This window comes from Crocuta crocuta, unplaced genomic scaffold (assembly GCF_008692635.1).
Source record: "Crocuta crocuta isolate KB4526 unplaced genomic scaffold, BGI_CrCroc_1.0 scaffold417, whole genome shotgun sequence".
Classification (NCBI taxonomy): Eukaryota; Metazoa; Chordata; class Mammalia; order Carnivora; family Hyaenidae; genus Crocuta; species Crocuta crocuta.
This window is the reverse complement of record NW_027536463.1, coordinates 2,249,040-2,271,519: the sequence shown is the minus strand read 5'-3', so window position 1 is coordinate 2,271,519 and position 22,480 is coordinate 2,249,040. Positions and strand designations below refer to the sequence as shown.

General features: G+C 36.4%; 1 protein-coding gene across 1 annotated transcript in view; it reads left to right on the top strand.

The window, feature by feature from the left end:
* GNAI1 (G protein subunit alpha i1) overlaps nt 1–21,170 on the top strand; it is an 86,997-nt gene extending 65,827 nt beyond the window's left edge. Inside the window, exons 4-8 of the mRNA XM_077748498.1 lie at nt 1,021–1,178; nt 5,185–5,313; nt 11,834–11,963; nt 13,641–13,794; nt 19,660–21,170. Of these exons, the coding sequence (XP_077604624.1) occupies nt 1,021–1,178; nt 5,185–5,313; nt 11,834–11,963; nt 13,641–13,794; nt 19,660–19,850 (762 nt within the window). The 3' untranslated portion in view covers nt 19,851–21,170. The remainder of the gene's footprint in view (nt 1–1,020; nt 1,179–5,184; nt 5,314–11,833; nt 11,964–13,640; nt 13,795–19,659) is intronic.
* Nucleotides 21,171–22,480: the final 1,310 nt, after the last annotated feature.

Below are 22,480 nucleotides of genomic sequence, written 5' to 3'. Positions count from 1 at the left end.
ATTGAGATGTGCTGTCTGTATAAAATAAATGCCAGATTCTGAAGACTAAATATGTATAAAAATATGAAATATCCCAATTATTTTATCTTGATTTCATGTTGAAATGATACCTTATGTAGAAGTTAAATAAAATGTCTTATTAATTTCACCTTTCTTTAGCTTTGAAAAATATGGCTATTAGAAAATTTAGAAGTACATCAGTGTCTCATGTTATATATCCTTTGGACAGCACTAGTCTAGTGGTTCAGATTACCTGTGGATCAGAATTATGAAATATTTGTAGCCTCAAACATAAGGAAAATTTAATTAACTTTATATACAACATTCCTTCACTTAAAATGCTTTGCATGCTGTCTTCGTTGTGCATTGTATTTCTGCTTCATAGCTGTGTTTATTTTGTTTCCTATGCCTGTGTTAGCAAACATCTGCCCCACCCCTGGCCCATTGATTTAATATATATACACTTTAAGGTTTCCTGAAAATCTCAGAAAATAGTTCTGTGAAACTTTCTATTTCACATTGATTTCTCCATTCTCTGAATTAAATGTTGCTCCTATAAAGAAGATCAGAAAGCTAACATATAATTAGATTCCATCTTAAAAAAATCTTTAATGGTGTTAGTGTGTTTCTTAGAAACATTTTGGGAGGGAGGGGTGAGGTGTATATTATTTTTCTGTTTTCAAAACTGATCATTATCAGTACACAACAAACTGTCAGAAATAGTGAATAGTTGCTTAAGGTGTCCTCTCTTGAGTGGTAAGTGTAGTCCATCATTCTTCCCATTTCCTAGTGCCTTGAGAGCTGTTACTGATAGTAACATAGACTCATCATTGAAGATTGCACTTTTAGTTAAGCCAATTTTTTTAAGTGGTGCTATAGAGAATGAAGTTATGACACCAATGAAAAACAAAGGACATTCACTGCTGCACTTTTCTTATAATCTGTAATGCCTTCCTTTGTACTTTTAATCTGTAATGTCTCTCTTTTTACTTTAAAAAAAAATGGTCTTTGAATGTTCAGGATGATGCCCGCCAACTGTTCGTGCTTGCTGGAGCTGCAGAAGAAGGTTTTATGACTGCAGAACTTGCAGGAGTTATAAAGAGATTGTGGAAAGATAGTGGTGTACAAGCCTGTTTCAACAGATCCCGAGAGTACCAGCTTAATGATTCCGCAGCATAGTAAGTAATTGTAACCTCAGAACTAAACTATCATAAATAATTACTTGCAAGTCAAATATACTCCAAGTCAATGCTATTGCAGAATTGGCTGACACATTCTTGTAAAGCTCAGGATATTCAGGATGACAGTATTTGAAAACTTTGTTTTTTGTGTTGATAGCATTGCAGTTATTTTCTTTGCTGTTAGAAGTGTCTGAAGAGACTCATGCTTATGTAACTCTAATTGAAACATGCAGAATGGACTGTTTCCAGTGAATTTCCAAGAAAGTAATTGGAACTTCACAAAGTTCACTGTGAATTTGGCTGTATCTCTAGTTTGCCTGGGACTAGCCCAAGGGGAAGGTAACTGATTTTGTTCTTTTTATTTTTTTTAAAGTTGGTTTATTTTTAGAGATCGAGACAGTGTGAGTGGGGGAGGGGCAGAGAGAGGGAGACAGAAAATCCCAAGTAGGCTCCACATTGTCATCATGGAGCCAGACACTGGGCTCAAACTCATGAAACTGAGATCATGACCTAAGCCGAAACCAAGAGGCAGAAACTTAAATGACTGAGTCACCCAGGCAACCCTAATTTTGTTCTTTTCATTATACTATAGTGCCTGAGAAGAGTTACTTGTCCAGTGACAGGCACTTTGTATATATGGTGAAGGGGTATATGGTGATCCCAAGATATTTTCTCTAGCTGTACACTTGAAAATTATCAACTGTACATGCCCTGTTGCATTAGACATTGTTTACAGATAGCTAAGTCCAGTATTTTGTAAGAAAAACCTGTCCTGATTTTCCAGATGGTGGCCACAGAAAGTTTGTAAAGTAAGTTGTGATAAAACCTGGTCAGGGAGCTTTGTGTTTGGTGATCTAGATACAACTGAAGAAAAATCAAGTATTTGTTTCCATTATTTGGCACATACACTCAAAAATGTCAAATATGAATTGCACTGATTGGTCTTAAGACATGTGCTCTGCACTCATTTTACTTCCCAAGTCTCTTCCATTTTCTTTTTTTTTTTTAATTTTTTTTTTTTTTAATGTTTTTATTCATTTCTAGGAGATAGAGAGACAGCATGAGCAGGGGAGGGCCAGAGAGAGAGGGAGTCACAGACTGAAACAGGCTCCAGGCTCTGAGCTGGCAGTCAGCACAGAGCCCGACGTGGGGCTCGAACCCACGAACCGCGAGATCATGACCTAAGCGAAAGTCGGACGCTTAACCGACTAAGCCACCCAGGCGCCCCAAGGCTCTTCCATTTTCTTGACAGAGCTATTGGCTTTAGGGACACAAGTGAGAATAAGCTAGAAGATGATGGGTATTGGTAAGGTCTAGGTAAATATACATACTTCACCGTGGTGGGGTATGGCTCTTCGTGCTTATCATGTCGCATGTCATTGGTTACACATCAGAGCACCCAGAATGTGTCACATGAGTGGTTTAGTTCAGATGAAATTATACACATTATTGTGTAACCCATACCCACTTTTGTAATGCTCTATTTTCTAATCTGTATTTTTAAGGCTTTACCACTCTATAAACCATACATATTAGGGTGTATGTGTTTTATATATGTATAAGTAACATATTACTGAATATGTAGTTCATCTGGTGTCCTCTTCGCTTAGGATATATTGTTTCACTCACTGATTAGGTCTTTGTCCCCATTTTATATACTTACAGTACAAAACAGTTTCTTTCAGAATACTCAGATTTACATTTACTTTGAGGTAATTTGATTTGTATTTTTGTTGAAATTAGTTATTTCCTGCCTCTGCCGCTACTCTTCGAATTCAGTAAGGTCTGCTTCTACCATATGTTCTTTCTCTATTGCCTGACACATAATTGTCATTTGCCATGCCCTTGTCTAATAATGAACTAATAAACCATACTTTACACAAGCTAGAAGAGAAATTAGAAAAAGATTACAGCAAAAACATAACTGAGACCATATTATTTGCTTTAGCACCACCAGCACCTGCAGAAAGATCTAAATGGGAATCACTGCTGTGTTGAGAAGTTTGCTCTGAGCTGAGCCCAGCAAGGGGAGCTTTTTCAGTAATAAAGGGGTGCTCCTCAGGGACAATCGATTGAAGTGTGTTTCCCCATATGGTGGCACTTCCTGGACCCCTGCAGTCTAATGGGCAAGACTTAATCTCCTGTGTACGGTGTACTGAGATAATTTTGGCTCCCCAGTATTTCATTACTTGTAGTTCTGCCTTAAGTGGAAATGGAGAATGGAAAATGGAGCCATTTTTCAAGAATGAAGGAAGTCACAGATATTTTCTCCTCCACAGTGGTTACAGTGCATTTTGATTTCTGAGTTTTTGACTGGAGATGAGGGGTTGCTGCCAAGTTGCCCTTACAACTGTCCAACCACCAATTTACTTTAAATTTGTGATCATTTAAAACAATTGGAGTTTTTCACAGTGCCTGTTTTTCTTATTTGTCACGTTGAAATATAACTGTGCATTATCTTTAGAGGCAATTGGAACTATAGCAGTTTTTAAGCAAAGAAATGCATCGGAGTAATCAAAGCCCATTTTAAATGAGAGTAACACACTACTACTTAAAAGGGACAAGGAGTAAAATCTTGCCATGGCCTGTTTGCTTATTAAATCAGATTTTCTTACAGTAATATATAATGTCATATTATGTGTCATATATTACATGTCATATATGTGGAATTAAAAACACAGATAAAGTACTGGGGGATTATTACCAGTGCAGTAAGATAATAAGATTCTTTTAAGTTCAACAAATAATACAGATAACTCAAGCTATCCTCTCTCGATGTATTCTAGTATCACATACGTATACTTAGCTGTCTAAAATACTTTTGATTACTAATTCAGTGTTTGGATAGCTTTTGGCCTCCATCTCTACGAATCAAATATTTTTTCAGCTCCTTTTGTTCGCAAGACCTGTTCAAAATGGAACAGTTTCAGAGGATAACCTTAATTAACATTGCAGTAGTTAGTGCCTCTCTGTAATAAACATAGATGTGTACTCGGCTATTAAAAGACACTGTAAGGCTGATCCACACGGTCAGCTGACCTTAAGATGAAGTCCAGACTTCTCTTTTGAATTTCTGTATAGCCCCTCTTAGGGGCCTTAATTTCTGAGAAACAAGATGTGACTATCCTGTCTCTGTACTGTTTAACTAATTCCCCTGATGTGAATGGCATTCTCTTTTTTTCTGTCTCATCATTCAGGTTTCTGTTTAACCCCTCGCCGTCCACAAAAACTTCTTTAACCCCTGAGTTTCACAGTAATCTCTCTGTGTTCGAACATTCTACAACATTATTTACTATATAAAATGGCATGAGATAATTTTTTCAAAACAATGACATGATATGACACCACTACATTTTAATAGCACAATATATTTGGCTTCATCAGCAGAGAGGCTTGCATTGGTGGGTGACTAAAATCAGTGAGAAGTAAAATATGAATATTGATTTAGAGAGCCAGTAAAGCCAGAGTGTAAAAGAGCATGTGTGGTGTTTTCCTAGGTGTAACTTAAGGCTGGTTGAAAAGGAATAGTATTGAATTCAGCCTTTGGCTAGAGGTTTACTTACTACTTTCTTAAAATCATAAGATTCTCTGAATCCTCTCATTACTCATGTCTGAAAATAAACACGGTGCTATATAAAAAAAAGTGTAATAAAGAATTTTAAGAAACAAACTCCAGTGTACAGTTGGTTTTGTGTTGTTTTTAAGAAGTCTTTACTCTCTTGTTTCCAATAAAGAGAATGACAAATCAGTGTCCTTAAAAAACAAAGTATGCAACACCTAAAAAGTGTTAAAAGAGCTCTGACTGGACACTTGTATAAATGTTTCATTTCAGTGGGAGTTATAGAACAGATAAACTTAAATTGGTTGTATTATTACCCAGAAATGTAAAGATTTCTAGTAATTTGGAATATTGCATGCATCAAAATGTTTTACTTCTTGATTTAGAAGATTTTTAATGGCTGTATTAACTATTAGCATACTGTCTTCTTGTTTATTTTTTCAGCTATTTGAATGACTTGGACAGAATAGCACAACCAAACTATATCCCAACTCAACAGGATGTTCTCAGAACTAGAGTGAAAACTACAGGAATTGTTGAAACCCATTTTACTTTCAAAGATCTTCATTTTAAGTGAGTAGCTTCAAAGCATATAATTTACAAATTTATATATAAAACACCTTGTTTAGTAAAGAAAGACGTAGTAAAAGTTTTTAAAAGCTGAGGTAAAAATTACAAAAAAACATTTCTTAGGTCATTGGACAAAGTATTATTGGGTAAAAGAGGGCAACAAGCATTCTTAGAAGGAATGTTTATATTTTTATTTGGGAAAAAATGGCCATGCAGTTTCTTTTGCCTATATTTTTCACAGTGATTTAAATAAAAATAGTTTTTGACTTTTATTTCTGATTAGAAAATAATTGCTCTGATATTTTACATTTACGGAAAGTGTCTTACAGTCTTCGGTGAAAAAAGAATTTTACTGGTTGAATATATGCTTATTTATGGAAATGTTAAAAATGACAGGTACCTTTTTAAAAGTTTTCATGAAAATCCTTATTCATGCAAATGTGTGCACTTTTTCTGATGAAAAATGTCCATCTAACTTAGAGTGTAGTGAATATGGACTAACTGAGGTTTGAGCAGAGAAGCACTGACTCGAGGCCGTCGGGAACGCAGAGGTCCCTGGAGCCCCTTTTGTCTGACACTCAGTTCCTAACAGACCAGACCCAGGGACGTCAGTGAGACATTACATTCAAAGTTACAGACCTGTGTTCCCCTCTTTTAAAGCATGTAGAGAGCAACATGGATGGACCTTGAGGGTGTTATGCTGAGCGAAATAAGTCAGGCAGAGAAGGACAAATATCGTATGTTTGCACGTATAGGAGGATTAGGAGGAACTTGACGGAGGAACAAGGGGGAGGAGAAGGGCGGAAATGGTGGGGGAAAGGGAGAGAGGCAAACCAAGAGAGACTCTTGAATGCTGACAAAAACTGAGGACTGATGGATGTGGGGGGGAGGGGGGATGGGCATGGAGGAGGACACTTGTGGGGATGAGCACTGAGTGTTATGTGGAAACTAATTTGACAATAAACTATTTGTAAAATAAATAAATAAATAAAGCATGTAGAGAAGAAGGGGGGAAAAACACTTGGACTTTGCTTCAGTTAACTCTAGTTTGTGCTAGAAGTAGTAATAATATTACTATTATTAGTTTGTGCTCTGAAATAGTAATAATAAAGCAGAATTTCTGAAAGCATCTAAAAATTCGTAGTCAAAGATAAAAAACATAAAGATGCTCACTAATATAAGTTGTGGAAAGTAGTTACATATATGCAACTGTACTTCTGACTCCTTCCATAAGTATTTAAAAAATACATTTTTTATTACCACTTGTCACTGATTTAGTCCACATTCAGTGGTTCATGTAATTGAGTTTTCCAGGAAACTAAAATTGAATTTTAATTTTCCATGGCAGCTTCTGTCCAAAACAAAACAAAACAAAACAAAAAAATCCCAAACCCAAACGTTGCCCCGCTTTTATCAAAGAGAATTACAAATCATTATTAGTCTATCTGACTATGTAACTTTATACTTTAATACTTGGTAAAATATTGTTGAAGCTGTCATTGGACTTCTTTCCTTGCTGGCAGTAGCTCTTATCAAAATCATTTACTTACTTTTCATCTGTTTACTACTTCTAGGATATTAAATGACCAAAGTCAGGAATAGTAAAACATGAATATTTAAACAGGCTGATATGTCTGATCTGGGAACTATTGTCATATTTATCTTAAAGTTATAAAATAATTTTAAACTCACTGTCAGAATGAGGCTTCAAAGGTTTGTTGTTTTCTTTTTGTTTTATACCTATTGTACCTTAGATTCAGATTTTTTTTTTTTGCATTTTGTTTACTTTGTTTTAAAGACCATATTTAAAAGCAAACTTAGGTTGTTATATTCAGATAATGGCTTTGTTCTAACAAATGTAGTCTGAGGAGAAAATGCATGGAGTTGGGGGTTAGCAAGTACGAATGCTTGAGTTAAATTTCCTTATTAGGTAAAGGGAACAGTTGGTTAAGGGTCTTAGTAGAGGGCATTATACTCTGTCCCACAGTTGTAGGTGTAAACATAAGTGAGGTGATTGCCTCTCAGACGAATACTGTAGAGGGAAGAGCTCTGTCAGAGGGAAGGGACAGTGCTAAGTGTACAGTCCTTCATTTGGCACTTACAGCAATCTGTACAGAATTCACTTTCTTGACCATGCTCTTCACTTTCAGCCTCAGTTTCTCAAAGTTGTCATTTCATCCTCAAGCAAGTGCTGAGATTCTGTAAAGTTCTCTCTTGCCATGATGCCCCCAGGATATCCCTGTATCTTTATTCTTGGGTGAGGTAGAATTTCACAGGATGTGTTTCATTACTCTTTTCACTTGCTGCCTTAAACATAGGTTTGTCAGGAGCTTCAGATATACTTTGTCTTATTTTGGATTTGGGTTCTGTTAAATTACTATAATTGCAAATACATGGTTCCAGCTTTGCTTTTTATATGTTAAGGGAGTCTCAGAAGAATGAGGGCAGAAATACACTTAGAATAATTCTACTGGGAACTCTTGAGTGTGTTTATTTTTGTTTTGTGTGTTTTGTATTGTAATTCATTGTCTCATTTTAATGGCTGATATAAAATTTCAATGTCACTTGATTTTGATATGATTGGAATTAAATTTAAAATGAGGCAGTAAATACATAATTTCAGAATATGTATTATCAACTCTGTGACTAGGTGTTTGTGGAAAGTGTCTTCATGGACTGTATTGTTTTAAGGAATCAGCAATTTTACTATAATATTTTTGCCAAATATAGAATTAAAGCATCCCTTCTATTATAAAATTGTAAGACAAATTTCTACACTTTACTATAAGTATAAAATGGGTTTTGGAGTATATTTACAGGGTTGACATGCACATACAGTCGTCTAGCTTTGTACCAGTGAGCCTTGGTTACTGTGGTATCAGATGACACTCTGAGACTGACAGAACATCTCAGGATCTTCTCGGGGCACCTGGGTGGTTCAGTTGGTTAAGGATCCAACTCTTGTTTTCAGCTCAGGTCATGATCTCAGGGTTATAGGATTGAGCCCTGCTTTGGGCTCTGTGCTGGGAGTGGAGTGTGCTTATGATTTTCCCTTTCCCTCTGCTCCTCTTCCCAGCTTACACTCTTTCTTTTAAAAAAGAGGAAAGGGATAGGTACCTGGGTGGCTCAATCATTTAAGCATCTGACTTTGGCTCAGGTCATGATCTCACGGTTTGGGAGTTCGAGACCCGCATGGGACTCTGTGCTGACAGCTCGGAGCCTGGAGCCTGCGTCAGGTTCTGTGTCTCTGTCTCTCTCTGCTCTCCCCCACTCACAGTCTGTCTGTCTCTCTCCTTTAAAAATAAACATTAAGAAAATTTTAAAAAAATATCTTAGGATCTTCAATATCTTCTACTTTTCCCCTCTCCCCCTAAAAAAAAAAAAAAGGAAACTTAAGAAAAATCAAATCTCCCTATTTCGTGGTAGAAAAAAGTTCCATCTGTTCATACGGAGAACGTATTATAATTTTGTTGTTTTTTGATTAATTTTTTAAAAAGTAGTTCAGAATTTGAAGATAATTCTAAAGTATGTATGAAAAAGGAAAAATGCCGTATGTACAGTCATTCATTATATTAGATTTTAGTCATTTTTGCCCCTTGGCTAATGAATTAGCCCAGTGATTCTCAGCTTTATGTACCTGGTGATTCTGGTTTATATTGAAGTTTGAGAAATACTGGTTTATTCATTTATAAGCTAAATTTAGGAGATTTCTTTTGTAGTTAAATTACTTGATTATAAGTTAAAAGTCTTTTTATATGTAACATCCCCACAGCATAACTGAAAGACCTACATCTTTTTTTTTTTTTTTTAACTGTTTATTTTTGAGAGAGAGAGATAGTGAGCAGGGGAGGAACAGAGAGAGAGGGAGACACAGAATGTGAAGCAGGCTCCAGGCTGTGAGCTGTCAGCACAGAACCTGAAGTGGGACTTGAACTCACCAGCCATGAGGTCATGACCTGAGCTGAAGTTGGGAATATAACTGACTGAGCCACCAAGACGCTCTGCAAGATCTGGATCTTTAACATAGTAAAAAGCGAGTCTATTACTGTTTGAAGGTGTTTTGAAATATTCTGTAGACATAGTTCATGCATTCATTCAACAAATATTTATGAAGTATGACAATCTTTGTTTTTACGTTGTTGGGCAAAGGGAGGTAAATCAATGTTGAGATGTTCAGGAGATGGTAATCACTACAATGAAAAATAAAACAAGGTAGGGGCGATATATTAGTTTCCTAGGGCTGCTGTAACAAATTACCCCAAGCTAGGTGGCATAAAGCGACAGAAATATATTCCTTCATAATTCTGGGGGCTAGAAGTTTAAAATCAACATGATTGCACAACTGTGCTCCTCTAAAGGCTCTTGGGAAGAATCCTCTTCCTGCTTCTTTTAGTGGTTGGGAATCGTTGGTGTTCCTTGGCTTTTGACACATGACCTTCTTCCCTAGTTCCTTCCTCAGTTTCTCTCTCTTTTCTTTTATATTTTACTGTAGCAACAAGGAGAACCAGAGCCATATCCTGCTCATTTCACTTGGAAATTTCCTCAACTAACATTCAATTTCTTAACACCCAGCACTGGAACACAGTGTGCCAAAGTTTTTGTGACTTCACAGCAAGAATTGCCCTTTCTCCTGTGTCCAGTAACCTGTTTCTCATTTCCTTCTGGGACCTCATCAAAAACATCTTTAACATTCATACATCTCCCAACATCATGTTCATGAATGATATATGTATATCGTGTAAGATAGAAGCTTTTCTGGCATCCTTTCACTCCCATGTGTCTCCAGAATTATTACCTTTTATGTCTGTTTCTAACCAACCATCTTTTCAAAGCAATCTTGGCTTTTCTAGTAACTCAGGATTGGTCCAGTCTCTACCTGGTATCCAATTCCATAACCTCTTTCACCATTTTAAGTATTGGTTATAGCAGCACCCCACTCTGAGTACTAAAATTTATATTAGTCAGGGTTGTCCATTTCAGGGAATGGACCTACATGACCATTGGGCCTGGCAAGTGTCAAGTTTGTAGGGCAGGCCAGCAGGCTCAGGACATTGTTTCAGTCTTGAGGTAGAATTTCTCCTCCCTCGAAGAAACCTCAGTTTTTGTTCTTAAGGCCCTCCAACTGATTGGATAAGGTCTCCCCACTTATCAGGGATAAACGTTACTGAAAGACAACTGATTTTAGATGTTAACTACAGCAGTAAAATAACTTCACAGCAGCACCGAGGTTAGGTTTTGACTCCATAACTGCATATGATGGCCTAACCAAATTGACACATAAAACCAACCATCACAGAAGGAAGATGTCAAATGGGATGGAAGGGGTTTGCTTGTTATTTTATATTAAGTGGTAAAGATATATATGGCATTTGATCAGAGAAATTACCTAAAGACTTTTTGGTAAGGTTAGTTTCAAATTGTTTAAAAAATGGGTAGTCATTTTAATTTATTCTGTGTTCTTATTTGATCTTAACTAGCAGCTCTCCTTTTTGTGTCTTAAACCCATTTTAATTTATTGTGTGGTACATTTTGTTATATGGCATACTTAAGGAACAGATCACTAGCTAACCCAATAGAATGCAGGGCACTGAAATGATGATAAAAGTAACAATATTAGTTGATGTACTCCGATTTGCTTTATAGGCCAATACTACTCTGCAGGGAAATTCTTTTTGCCTGAGAATTAAGTAGGGACTGTTTTAATTAGTGCACCATCTAGATAAATGGAGCCTTTTAAAATGCACCAGTTTGCATAGTGTTTCCATTATATAAGTGGTTATTTCTAGGTTGCATAGCAATTTATGTGAATTTCAACTTTTGCTTAACTTCATAAACTGTTATAAGAAAAATTACAAAGGTCATTATCTGTGTACTGCTTGTGTTACTTCCCTGTGCACCAGGCTACAATAGTCTGCAGTTGTACATTATTTAAAAATTGAGTTTTTTACTCTTAAATTTTAAGACTATTCAGTAAAGCAACCCCTTTGTCTATTTCCTCTCTTATTTTTGTTCCTATACCTTGGCTTGCTTTTTAATTTAGGCCACCTGTTTCCCCCACCTAACTATCACTTGCTTGCCCAGCTTTTTCTTACCTGGAATGAGGTTTCTCCTTTATGTCAAAGTCCTACTTGTAGCCTCTGACAGAAATAACGTCCTTTGCTCCGGCAAATTGAATATACTCTATTATCTCTGCGTTCCCTAGTTGCTTCCTGTGACTTCACAGTGTTTACTCACAGTGCAGTCCACTCATTTGTATCTACTTTCATGTTCTGATCTAAGTGTTCTCATATGTTAATGAATGTGTTGTTTTTTAAGGGTATTTTGGGCTTTGTTTTCAATCAAAAATTTTAAAAACCAGCCTTTTTCCCTTTGCAAAAAACAATTTGTGACATCATTTTGCTCCCATGTAATGTCCTTTTTTCTTCCCATCCCACATTTCCCCTGCAATTTGGAGCTTTTTTGATGACATAGAACCCCTTTTTGAACATTTAAGGTGATGTCCAATTTCTTTTTTCTCTTATAGAATGTTTGATGTTGGAGGACAGAGATCTGAGCGGAAGAAGTGGATTCATTGCTTCGAAGGAGTGACCGCCATCATCTTCTGTGTGGCTCTGAGTGACTATGACCTGGTTCTAGCCGAAGATGAAGAAATGGCAAGTAGAACCACTGTGAAAGATGAAGCGTGAAATATGAAGGGCTGGAGATACTGCCAAGAATTTTTCTGAGAATAATTCTTGAGTAATTCTCGCTAATGCGTGAGTTATTTGAAAGTTCAGGCTCTTTTTCTGGCTCTTTTTATATACTGAAAGAGAAGTACACTAAAGAAGCACAGAGGGACCCCAGGAATAAGAAAGGACTGAGAGTTAATCTCCCCTCAACCCTATATGCTTAACTATGCATTTCCTGTAGCTGGTAGCTAGGAAGTGACTGAAAGTAAAGTTGGTTCCCATAATAGTCCAAGGCTTATTTTTCTTTACTTGTTCCTTCTGCCAACTCCATAATCTTTGATCCATGTTGTACTTTGCTATTGCCATGTAATTTTCAGAGGTGTTGCAATGTACCATTAATCTAGGGCAGATGTTTTTATATAGAAATTTAAAGTTCTCTCATTTTATTTTTTGTTTTTAAAACGTTTATTATTTTTGAGGGAGAAGGGGAGAGAGAATCCCAAGCAAGCTCTGTGGGGTCTGAAGTTAAACTCATGACCCACAGGATCAATACCTGAGCCAAAATCAAGAGTCAGGTGCTCAACCGACTGAACCACTCAAGGCACTCCTCAAGAACTGTCACTTTTTTTTTTTTTTTTTTAATTTTTAAGTGTTTATTTTTGAGAGGGAGAGGAAGGGAGACACAGAATCTGCATTGGGCTCCATGTTCTGAGCTTTCATCACAGAGCCTGGTGTGGGGCTTGAACCCACGAACTGTGAGATCATGACCTGAGCCAAAGTCAGACGCTTAACCAACTGAGCCACCTAGGCTCCTCAAATCACTGTCCATTCTAAATTCACTTTAGTACAGACTGGGGAAAAAGAGATCGAAATGTCACTTTTGTATATGGTATTTTGTACCATAAAATCAGGTACGTGCAATTGTAGTGCAGCAGGTGCAGCACACCATCTTACGTTCCTTTCTCTCAGTGCTCTTTTGAAACCACATATACTAAAAGGACAGGAAACTGGATTCCATCCCTAACACACCATTATATTTAGAGTGCTGGGCTAATTGTTTATTAATTTTTTTAAAAAAATTTTTAACGTTTTATTTATTTCTAGGAGAGAGAGAAAGACAGCGTGAGCAGGGGAGGGTCAGAGAGAGAGGGAGCCACAGACTCCGAAACAGGCTCCAGGCTCTGAGCTGGCAGTCAGCACAGAGCCCGACGCGGGCCCCGAACCCATGAACCGCGAGATCATGACCCAAGCGAAAGTCAGACGCTCAACCGACTAAGCCACCCAGGCGCCCCTTATTAATTTTTAAAAACCTCTACTTGTCTTTTAGTGGAGAAACTTCAGTTAACTCTGTAACAGTGAGATCTCTTTTTAAGTGTTCACACTTGGCATCTCTAGATTGCTGGGTCCTGCAGCAGAGTGTTCCCAGGCACGATGACACACTAGTAGGCACTGACCTAGTACCAGTTGAATGCAAAAAGTGATGAGTGGTGTATACATTCATCTCACCTGTAATCAAGTGTACTTGTTCCTAAATGGCAGGAACGTATTTCTGTGCTACTTTATTTTTGAGCTGACCGAGCTCTCTTTTAAGATAACATTTCTAAAAGTAATAGTCCTCAAAACCCTTGCCATTGTGACAAACTGTATTCTTTCCTGTTACAGAATCGAATGCATGAAAGCATGAAGTTGTTTGACAGCATATGTAACAACAAATGGTTTACAGATACTTCTATTATACTTTTTCTAAACAAGAAGGATCTCTTTGAAGAAAAAATCAAAAAGAGCCCTCTCACTATATGCTATCCAGAATACGCAGGTATTTTACTTTCTGTGCGTAACTTGTCAAGTCATGTATTTCTAATGAAAGTTCCCCTAAGGCAAGATTTCAGTTATAGATTACCTTCAATTGAAATTATTAAACTGCATTCAAGTGCAAGTAGTTCTTTGAGGTGTAGCTAAGATTATTAGAAATAACATATTCAAATGGAAAAGCTGTAAGATAATTTTCTATGACTCCAAATCTTTATAAATTTCAAATATTGTTTATCCAGAGAACAGATCTTGCGTCAGGTATGTGTGATGCACAGTAAATAAGACCTATCTGTGCTCACAGTGTAATCTCAAAGACGGATGTATTCTCACACACAAAAAAGTCACATATGACTACAAAAGAACATGAACGGTAGTTATAAGGGAGATAAATGAAGAAGGAATCCATGAGTCATTTAATTTTTCAGGGGAGTCCGACAGTTGCACAAGTAATCCCAACACTCGTAAGGACACTATTAATTTGCCTGCTGTGTAAAATGGCCTGAACTTAGAAACCGAGTCCTGAGAGGTGGTCCTGGCGTTTCCATGGTTAACTCTTCCATCTTGAACAAGGCAGTTGATTTACCATGGTCTCAGTACCCCATTGGTAAAATCAGAAGTTTAGCTAAAACTTGGTTTTAGTTTAACTCCTTAGAACACCTCCTGGGCTGTTACAGAAAAGTGGGTACAGGGAACAGAGATACTTATCTCCCCCATACACGCACAGCGTCTTTCTTATTAAAGCAGGATGACTTTGTTTTTATCTATTTTACATATGGGGTTTTCAGATAAGATTTTATTTTATTGAGGAGGACTCTGTGCCTCTAAATAAAAAGAGTTTGGGTTTAGAGATGATTTAAGCTAGTGGTAGTCAAATATTCTGAAGAGTTTGGTTCATTTAGCTAATTGATACAAGTTACCCTTACTCCATCCTTTAAAAAAAAAAAAGTCTCAAGAATTTGTTTCATTATAAACACAGATTTAGTCTCGTATTGAGTATATTAATAGTACAGTGAGTATTTGCTGCCTTTTCACAGGCAAAGATAAAACAATCCTGTGCTTTCAGTGCTCTTCCATCCCACACATGCAGGTAAGAACACTGGGGCTCAAGGACAGTCCAAATCCAGACCCATGTCTATGGGCACTCCTGCACCCAGCCCAGTAACAACCGGACTACCAGAGTTAAATTCTCCTTAGAACCAAAGGGGAAGATTCTTTGATTAATATAATCACACTTCATTATTACAGGTCATTTTGTATACTCCCATACTTTGATTCAAAAAAATTCCACACAGTTGCTTATTTTTAAACTTCTGTTTTCTTTTTGAAAGCGCTTGTGCCCTGTCACCTTGTTCAGAAACATTTTAGTGCTCATTAGGAATAAAACTATCTGTTGTCCAGTCTCCAAGTTTGAAGTTATCCAGAGTCAGGGTGGCTCAATTTTGCCTTTACTTTTCACCTGTCTTTCAGTTTATTTTTTGTCATTTTCTATTATTAAGTAGTCCTTTTGGGCTAATCTTACCAGAGTGCCCAAATGAATCCCTAAATATCAATACCTACAGGGATTTCAGAGCAGCCACGAAAGGATATTTCTTATGTTGTCAAGTTAATAAGAATCCATGAGATCTCATGGATTGTGAGATCTCACAATCTGAGCACAGAGAGTATTACATAATTTTTTCACAATTCGATTATCAGGATTATAATGTAAAATCCTCATTGCATGCTCTTAAGTCATGATTCTATTGCTTCTTGCTGCAGCCTCCACTTTTAATTCCTGCCTGTGTAGCCTCTAAACTACTCAGTTGGTTTATCTCCACCTCTGCCTGCTCCTGTTTCCACCACTTCTGTTTAAATATCTGTATGCTGGCATTTCACCACATTCCTTTAGCACTCTCTGCTTTCATGGTCGTGTTTATTCTCACCATGTTAAATTCCATTGTCAACTCGTAATTTCTCTCTAGAGCCTCTGGCTTGCATTTCCAACTGTGTATTGAACATACACGTGTTTTTTAACACCTGAAATTCAAACTGAACTCCTTTGTTTTTTCAAATCTCCTCCATCTCCCTTTCAATTATATTATCAATCCTTCCCACTTCAGTCTTGAACCAGGTCATCACCTATACTTGTTTTTATATATGAGAGTTCTATCACATAGAGAAAATACTATTACCTTCTCACCATATCCTTGCCATTCTGACGAATTTGAGAAATGTGCTCATGAGTTTATTCATGTATCTTAGCTCTTGGCACTTAGCAGTCTAGCTACCCCTAATATAGACAGCAAGTTGCACTCTGCACTCTGTGCAAGCTATTTTCTCAAAACATATTTTTGACAGGTTGCATTAATATCTGCCAATAAGACACAGTCTACCAATAAACTAAATTTTGATTTGTAAGTATATGGTTGCCTGCTAGCAAACTGAAAGAGTTAATATATAAACTTACTTTGACAACCTAGAAAAAGTAGAAAAATTCCTAGAAACATAGCACCTACCAAGACTGAATCATGAAGAAATAGAAAATCTGAACAGACCAATTACTTCATAATTAAAACCTCCCAATAAATAAGTCCATGACCAGATGGCTTCACTGATGAATTCTACCAGCATTTACAGAATAATTAATACTAGTACGTCTAAAGCTCTTGCAAAAAAAAAATAGAGAAAGGAACACTTGCAGAATCATTTTATGAGGACAGCGTTTTACCCCAATACCTAAACCAGAGAAGAAAATTATAGGGCAGTACCCCTGATGAATATAAATGCAGAAGTCTTCAACAAAATGTTACCAAACCAAATTCAACAAGGTATTAAAAGGATTATGCACCATGATCATCTCGAATGATACAAAAAAAAACACTTGACAAAACTCAACATTCATTTATGATGAAAACAAAGTGGGAAACGATGGAACGTACCTCTCAATAGAAAGGCCATACATTAGAAGCCCACAGTTAACATCATATTTCAACAAAACAAGGAAACCCGTCAGAAAAAACCAGGAATCCCTTTCATGCCACTTTTATTCAACATAGTCTTATATGTATTACAGTATTATATATACACAGCATTCGATACCTATATATGTATACATATATAAAGACTCCTCTAAGCTACTGTTAAAGTATTCAACATCTATATAAATGTATACATATATAAAGACTCCATTAAACTACTTTTGAACTAATCAATGAATTCAGTAAATTGGCAGGATAAACAGTATATATGCAAAAATATTTTGCATTACCATACACTAGTAATGAACTATCAGAAAGAAATTGGGCAAACAATACCATTTACAGTTGGCATCAAAAAGAAAAAATAACTGGGAATAAATTTGAGGGGAGAAAATAATCTCTATACTGAAAATTACAAGACATTGGTGAAATAGAAGAAGAAAATGCCCACACTACCCAGAGCAATCTACAGATACAGCGCAATCCCTATAAAAAAATCCAGTGGTCTTTTTTCCCACAGAATTAGCATAAACAATCCTAAAATTCGTTTGGAACCACAAAAACAAAAACCTGAATAGCCAAAGCAATCTTGAGAAAGAACAGAGCGGAGGGCAGCACATTACCTGATTTTCAGCTATGTTACAAAGCTATAGTCAGCAAAACATGGGACTGGAAAAAAAATAGACACACAGATCTGAGGAATAGAGAGCCCAGGAAAAAAAAAAACCCACACATACATGATCAGAAAATTAAAACCTATGAGCCAAGAACATGCCATGAGGAAAAGATAATCTCAATAAACTGTGCTGGGAAAACTGGACCACTGTATTATACCACACACAAAAATGAGCTTAAAATGGATCAAAGACTTAAAATTAAGACATCAAGCCACTAAACTGCTGAAAGAAAATAAGCAGTAGCTCCTTGATGTTGGTCTCTTGGTGATGATTTTTTGGATCTTACATCAAAATTGAAGACAGCAAAAGCAAAAATACACAAGCAGGACCATAGCAAACTATAAAGTTTTTTTACACAGCCAAGGAAACCAACAAAATGAAAAGGCAGAGTATGGAATGGAAGAAGGTATTTGCAAATTATATATCCGGTAAGGGGTTAATATTGAAAATCTTTAAAGAAATCCTATAACTCAATAGCAAAAAACACAATCCATTAAAAAATGGGCTGAGGGTCTGAATAGATGTTTTTCCAAGACATACGGATGGCTGGGAGGTCCATGAAGAGGCGCTTAGAATCACTAACCATGAGGGAAATGCACATCAAAACCACCGTGAACTACCACCTCACCGGTTAGAATAGGTATTATCAAAAAGACAACAAGTGTGGTGAGGATACAGAGAAAAGGGAACCCTCTTGTGCTGTTGGCGAAAATGTAATTTGGTGTGCAGCCCCTATGGAAAACTATATGTCTATTCCAAAATAATCAGAAGTAGGCTCCAGCGATTCTACTTCAGAAAATTTCTCTAAAGAAAATGAAAACACTAACTGAAAAAAAGATAGTTCCTATCTGCATGTTTGTATTGCAGCATGATTCGCAGTAGCCATCATACGGGAGCAGCTGGTGAAGCTGTGTGTGTAGGGTCACAGATGGGAGTTGGTATGTAGGGTCCTGCTGACACGGAGTGGGCCACAGGTGTGGACCAGAGGCTCTCAGAAGAGCTTTATGAAGCAGGCAGGTAAACAGACGACCTTGAAAGCCAAGGCAAAAATTTTGTGTTATTACTACAAAAGAGAGATCTAATTTTTTTCAAATGGAACATTTTTTGAAGTATCATGTATGTACATATATCAAATATATACACATGTGCACACTTGGCATAAATGTGAAGCTCACTGAATTTTTAAAAAGTGACAACAGATATATTCACCCAGATAGTGAAACAGAATTATTTCCTGGTCCCCAGAAACCCCATCATCAACCTCTCCCAGTCTAAACAAACACCCTCACCCCACACACACTGAGTTACTTTGACTTTTGTCTTCACTGATTAATTTTCATTGTTTTCCAACTTCATTTTTCAAACATCAGTTATATACTCTCCTACAGTATACACTCTTCTTGTGTCTGGCTTCATTTGTTCAACAGTATGTTTATGGGATACATTCATGTTGTATGTGGCAATAGTACTTTTATCCTTCTCAATACTGTATGGCAGCTCACTGTATAGATATACCAAATTTTATTAGCCAGTCTGCAATTAATAAAGTTTTGGGTTTTCTAAAGTAGAAGTTCTGCTATTAACGGTCTTTATACATCTAATGATGAACATATGTATGTAGCTCTGTCAAGGGCTCACCTAAAAGTGTATTGGTGCATTTCATGTGATTATCATTAGACATGGACCATTCCTGGAGTGTTTGTACTCAGAAGTTTTTAAGCTCATGGCCATAAGCCACATTGTAGACCCGTGTACAATTTTTGAGTAAAGAAAAATGACAAATGCGAATTAACGTGTATAGAGAAAAGGGAATAAAAAATACTGATCCCATTCAACTGCCATTTCTTGATCATCCACTAGGCTGGAAATGAAATAGCATGCCCACCATCAGGGAAGGGGGTTGGCCTGGTGCTGGGATATAGAGTATAAGTGGGAACATAAAACGGAAGATCCGGCATTTGGATTGTGCAGGAAGAAAGACCATGGGGAGCAAAGACTGCCATGCTTTTGATTTTGTTTTTTTAAGGGTAACTTACAGTCACTGAAAGGTAATTAACCTTGGGTATTTTTCTTTTAGATGAAATTCTTTCTCTTGTTCTAGAAGGAAAAATACAGTGACAGAATCCATATATTTTACATGTATGAAACTGATTTCAATATTTTCAGGTCCATTTTCCTTAGCCATGTACTCAGTTTAACTTTTTGCCTTATGTTTCTTGCCTTTACCCATCTCAGGCTCAAACACATATGAAGAGGCAGCTGCATATATTCAGTGTCAGTTTGAAGACCTCAATAAGAGAAAGGACACAAAGGAAATATACACCCACTTCACATGTGCCACAGATACTAAGAATGTGCAGTTTGTTTTTGATGCTGTAACAGATGTCATCATAAAAAATAATCTAAAAGATTGTGGTCTCTTCTAAGTTCTGCAGTTACTGGTAAAATGCATTTTCAAACCAAATGAGTACTTCTATGTGGATCTGTCTAGAGTCTTGCAGCAACACAGTGTAGTATACGGCAGATGCATCTGGGACCTGACCAAAGTTGTTCTGTTGTGTTTTTTTAACTGAAAGTAATAGAAGGACATTTCCTAAATGTGAAAGGTAGTCCTGCAGTGTGAAACTAAGGGCAGTGTTAATGCTCGACTCTAGTGTATTGATGATTTCTGCCTATGTGTAAATATGCAAATGTATGTATACATGTATTTATAACTTTAGTTTTCCACATGACTTTTAGGCTTTAAGAGTGGCAACTCATGATTCTAGCGTGATGGCTTTGGTAATAAACTGAAATATTAAGTACTTTGTACTGAATGACTATTACCGTGTTTGCCAGTTTAAAACAGCTTTATTTATGTTCATGTCTTATAAATTTTTAAGTACAGTAATTAATATTAGGAAACATTGCAGCCCTTATCTTGATTATATGTATACTTGTAATCTTAACAAAGTTATTTGTACAAACATTGCACAGACTATTTTAATAACATGATTTGTTCTTTAAATTTAATGTGTTTTATTGAAATGTTCTTAAGAGGATGAATATACCTGCCTTTGAATCAGTTACATAAACATTGTATGCATTTTAATTTTTCTTTTAAAAGTTGCATGCTGATCTAATTCCACATTAGATTTGGTTTGAAAAACTGAAATTTCAGATTTTTGAGGATATACTCTCTTAGACTTACTGTAAACACTTAATTTTTATTTGGTTTGTTTTCACTTTGAATTTTAATATTTGGATGGTATTCATGCATTTCCGTAAAGGTGATGCCAGATTAATTTTTATACACTTTAAATAACTACATTTTTATTTATAACTAAGTTTAGGTGGATTATGGAGAGCATTTTGTGGGTAAAAATATGTCAGCATAATGAATTTTGAGACATTCATTTGTGTATTTCCTTTGGGAAATCCCATGTACCTAGCATACATGATAGTTCCTTATTTGGAAGATCACAAGAAAGATCTCTGACTATTCAGCTGCTGATACAATGCAAGCTTTAAATTCCTATATGTAATTATCATACCCTATTAGAATTACTTTTTTCCCTTATTTAAATTTCTGCCACTTGCTTGAGTAAATATTTCTTTTTCAATTGTGCTATTATTTCTGAGAATTAAATGGGCAATTACACTTAGAAGACGAGTAATAGTATTTAATAAAGTCAGTGATTATATGTATGCTCAAATAAGTGTTACATATCAGCTAGATATTGGACTTTGGTAGTCATTTTTTTTTTCATGATTCATGATGTGTCTCTGTGACCTTGTTTCAACAAAATGAACAGCATCCCCTGCCCTACTTCTGTTGTTTTACTCATCTTGAAAAGGTCCTTCAATAAGCTTTGTGGATAAGTAGTTTCTTAGTTATGTGCTGTCATTTTGTTGAAGTATATTTCTTGGAATGTGTGGGTGTGGTTAACCATAGACCACATTTTCATCTGTTAGATTTGGGGGATTTTTCTTCTTTGTGATGTAAAGAAATTCAAAGTTATCACAATTTCTTAAATGTGTTAGTTTAGATTCTTTATGTGCCTTTCATGAAAGATCTGTTTTCATTAATTTTACTGATGGAAGACCTGTAACATCCATATTGTGAAGCTATGTATGAAATTCACCTGTACTATGAATAAATATGAATCCTGAGAAATACTGTTTAAAAAGCCACAAAGAAGCACATACTGGTGACCATAATTGGTGAATTCCTGAACTTTATTCTGTGTCATTGTGTTACTAATAAATCCTAATAAATTTTTAAAATTTTACAAACCTGTTGACTAAACACATGTTCTACATTAGGATTTACTAAGTATCAGTCTATAGAATGTCCATTTCTTCTTTATCTTTTCTATCTTTTTGCAATTTTATCTACTCCAAAAGTTGAGTTTTTCCTGCCTGCAGTTTCTTCTGGAGATATGGTGCCACGTTTAGAACTGCCTGGTTGATACCCCCTTCTGAGAGTTTACTGCCTGCTCCAAGTCCACATGCCCCAAACCACATTCATCATCATTCTCCAGTTCTTACCAGTTCATTAAGGCAGTTTTACCTCCTAATTTTGCCAGTGTAGCCACTCAGAACCATCATTCTTCACTTAAAACTCTTTTTAGCCCTCCTTTCATCTCTGATAAGTCACCATTTTGCTCAAAATTCTGCTTTTCTAATGCCTTCCCAGTTTTTATTTTTTCTTTCCTTCCTACTACCAACTACTGAATGCAGGTTTCTGCTTCACTTCTGTGTGAAATTCTCCACTTCCCATTTTCCCCTTCTCTCATTCAGGCTAGTTATCCTAATAAAAAGCTGTAATTGTGTTATCTTCTGTGCACTGACTGGCATTGGCTCTGACTTGTCAATAAAATCAAGTTTAACTTAGCCTCCTATTCAGAGCTCATCCACCATCTGATCCCACTTCATTATGTCTCCACTCCTCTCCTACACTATATCCTAATAGTACTTTGTGCATAGCCTGGGCTTTCCTCCAAGCATTTGTCTATATACTGTGTGAGATATGCTTAAAACAATCCGTGGAATATGAGAAGTGTTCATTTGTATC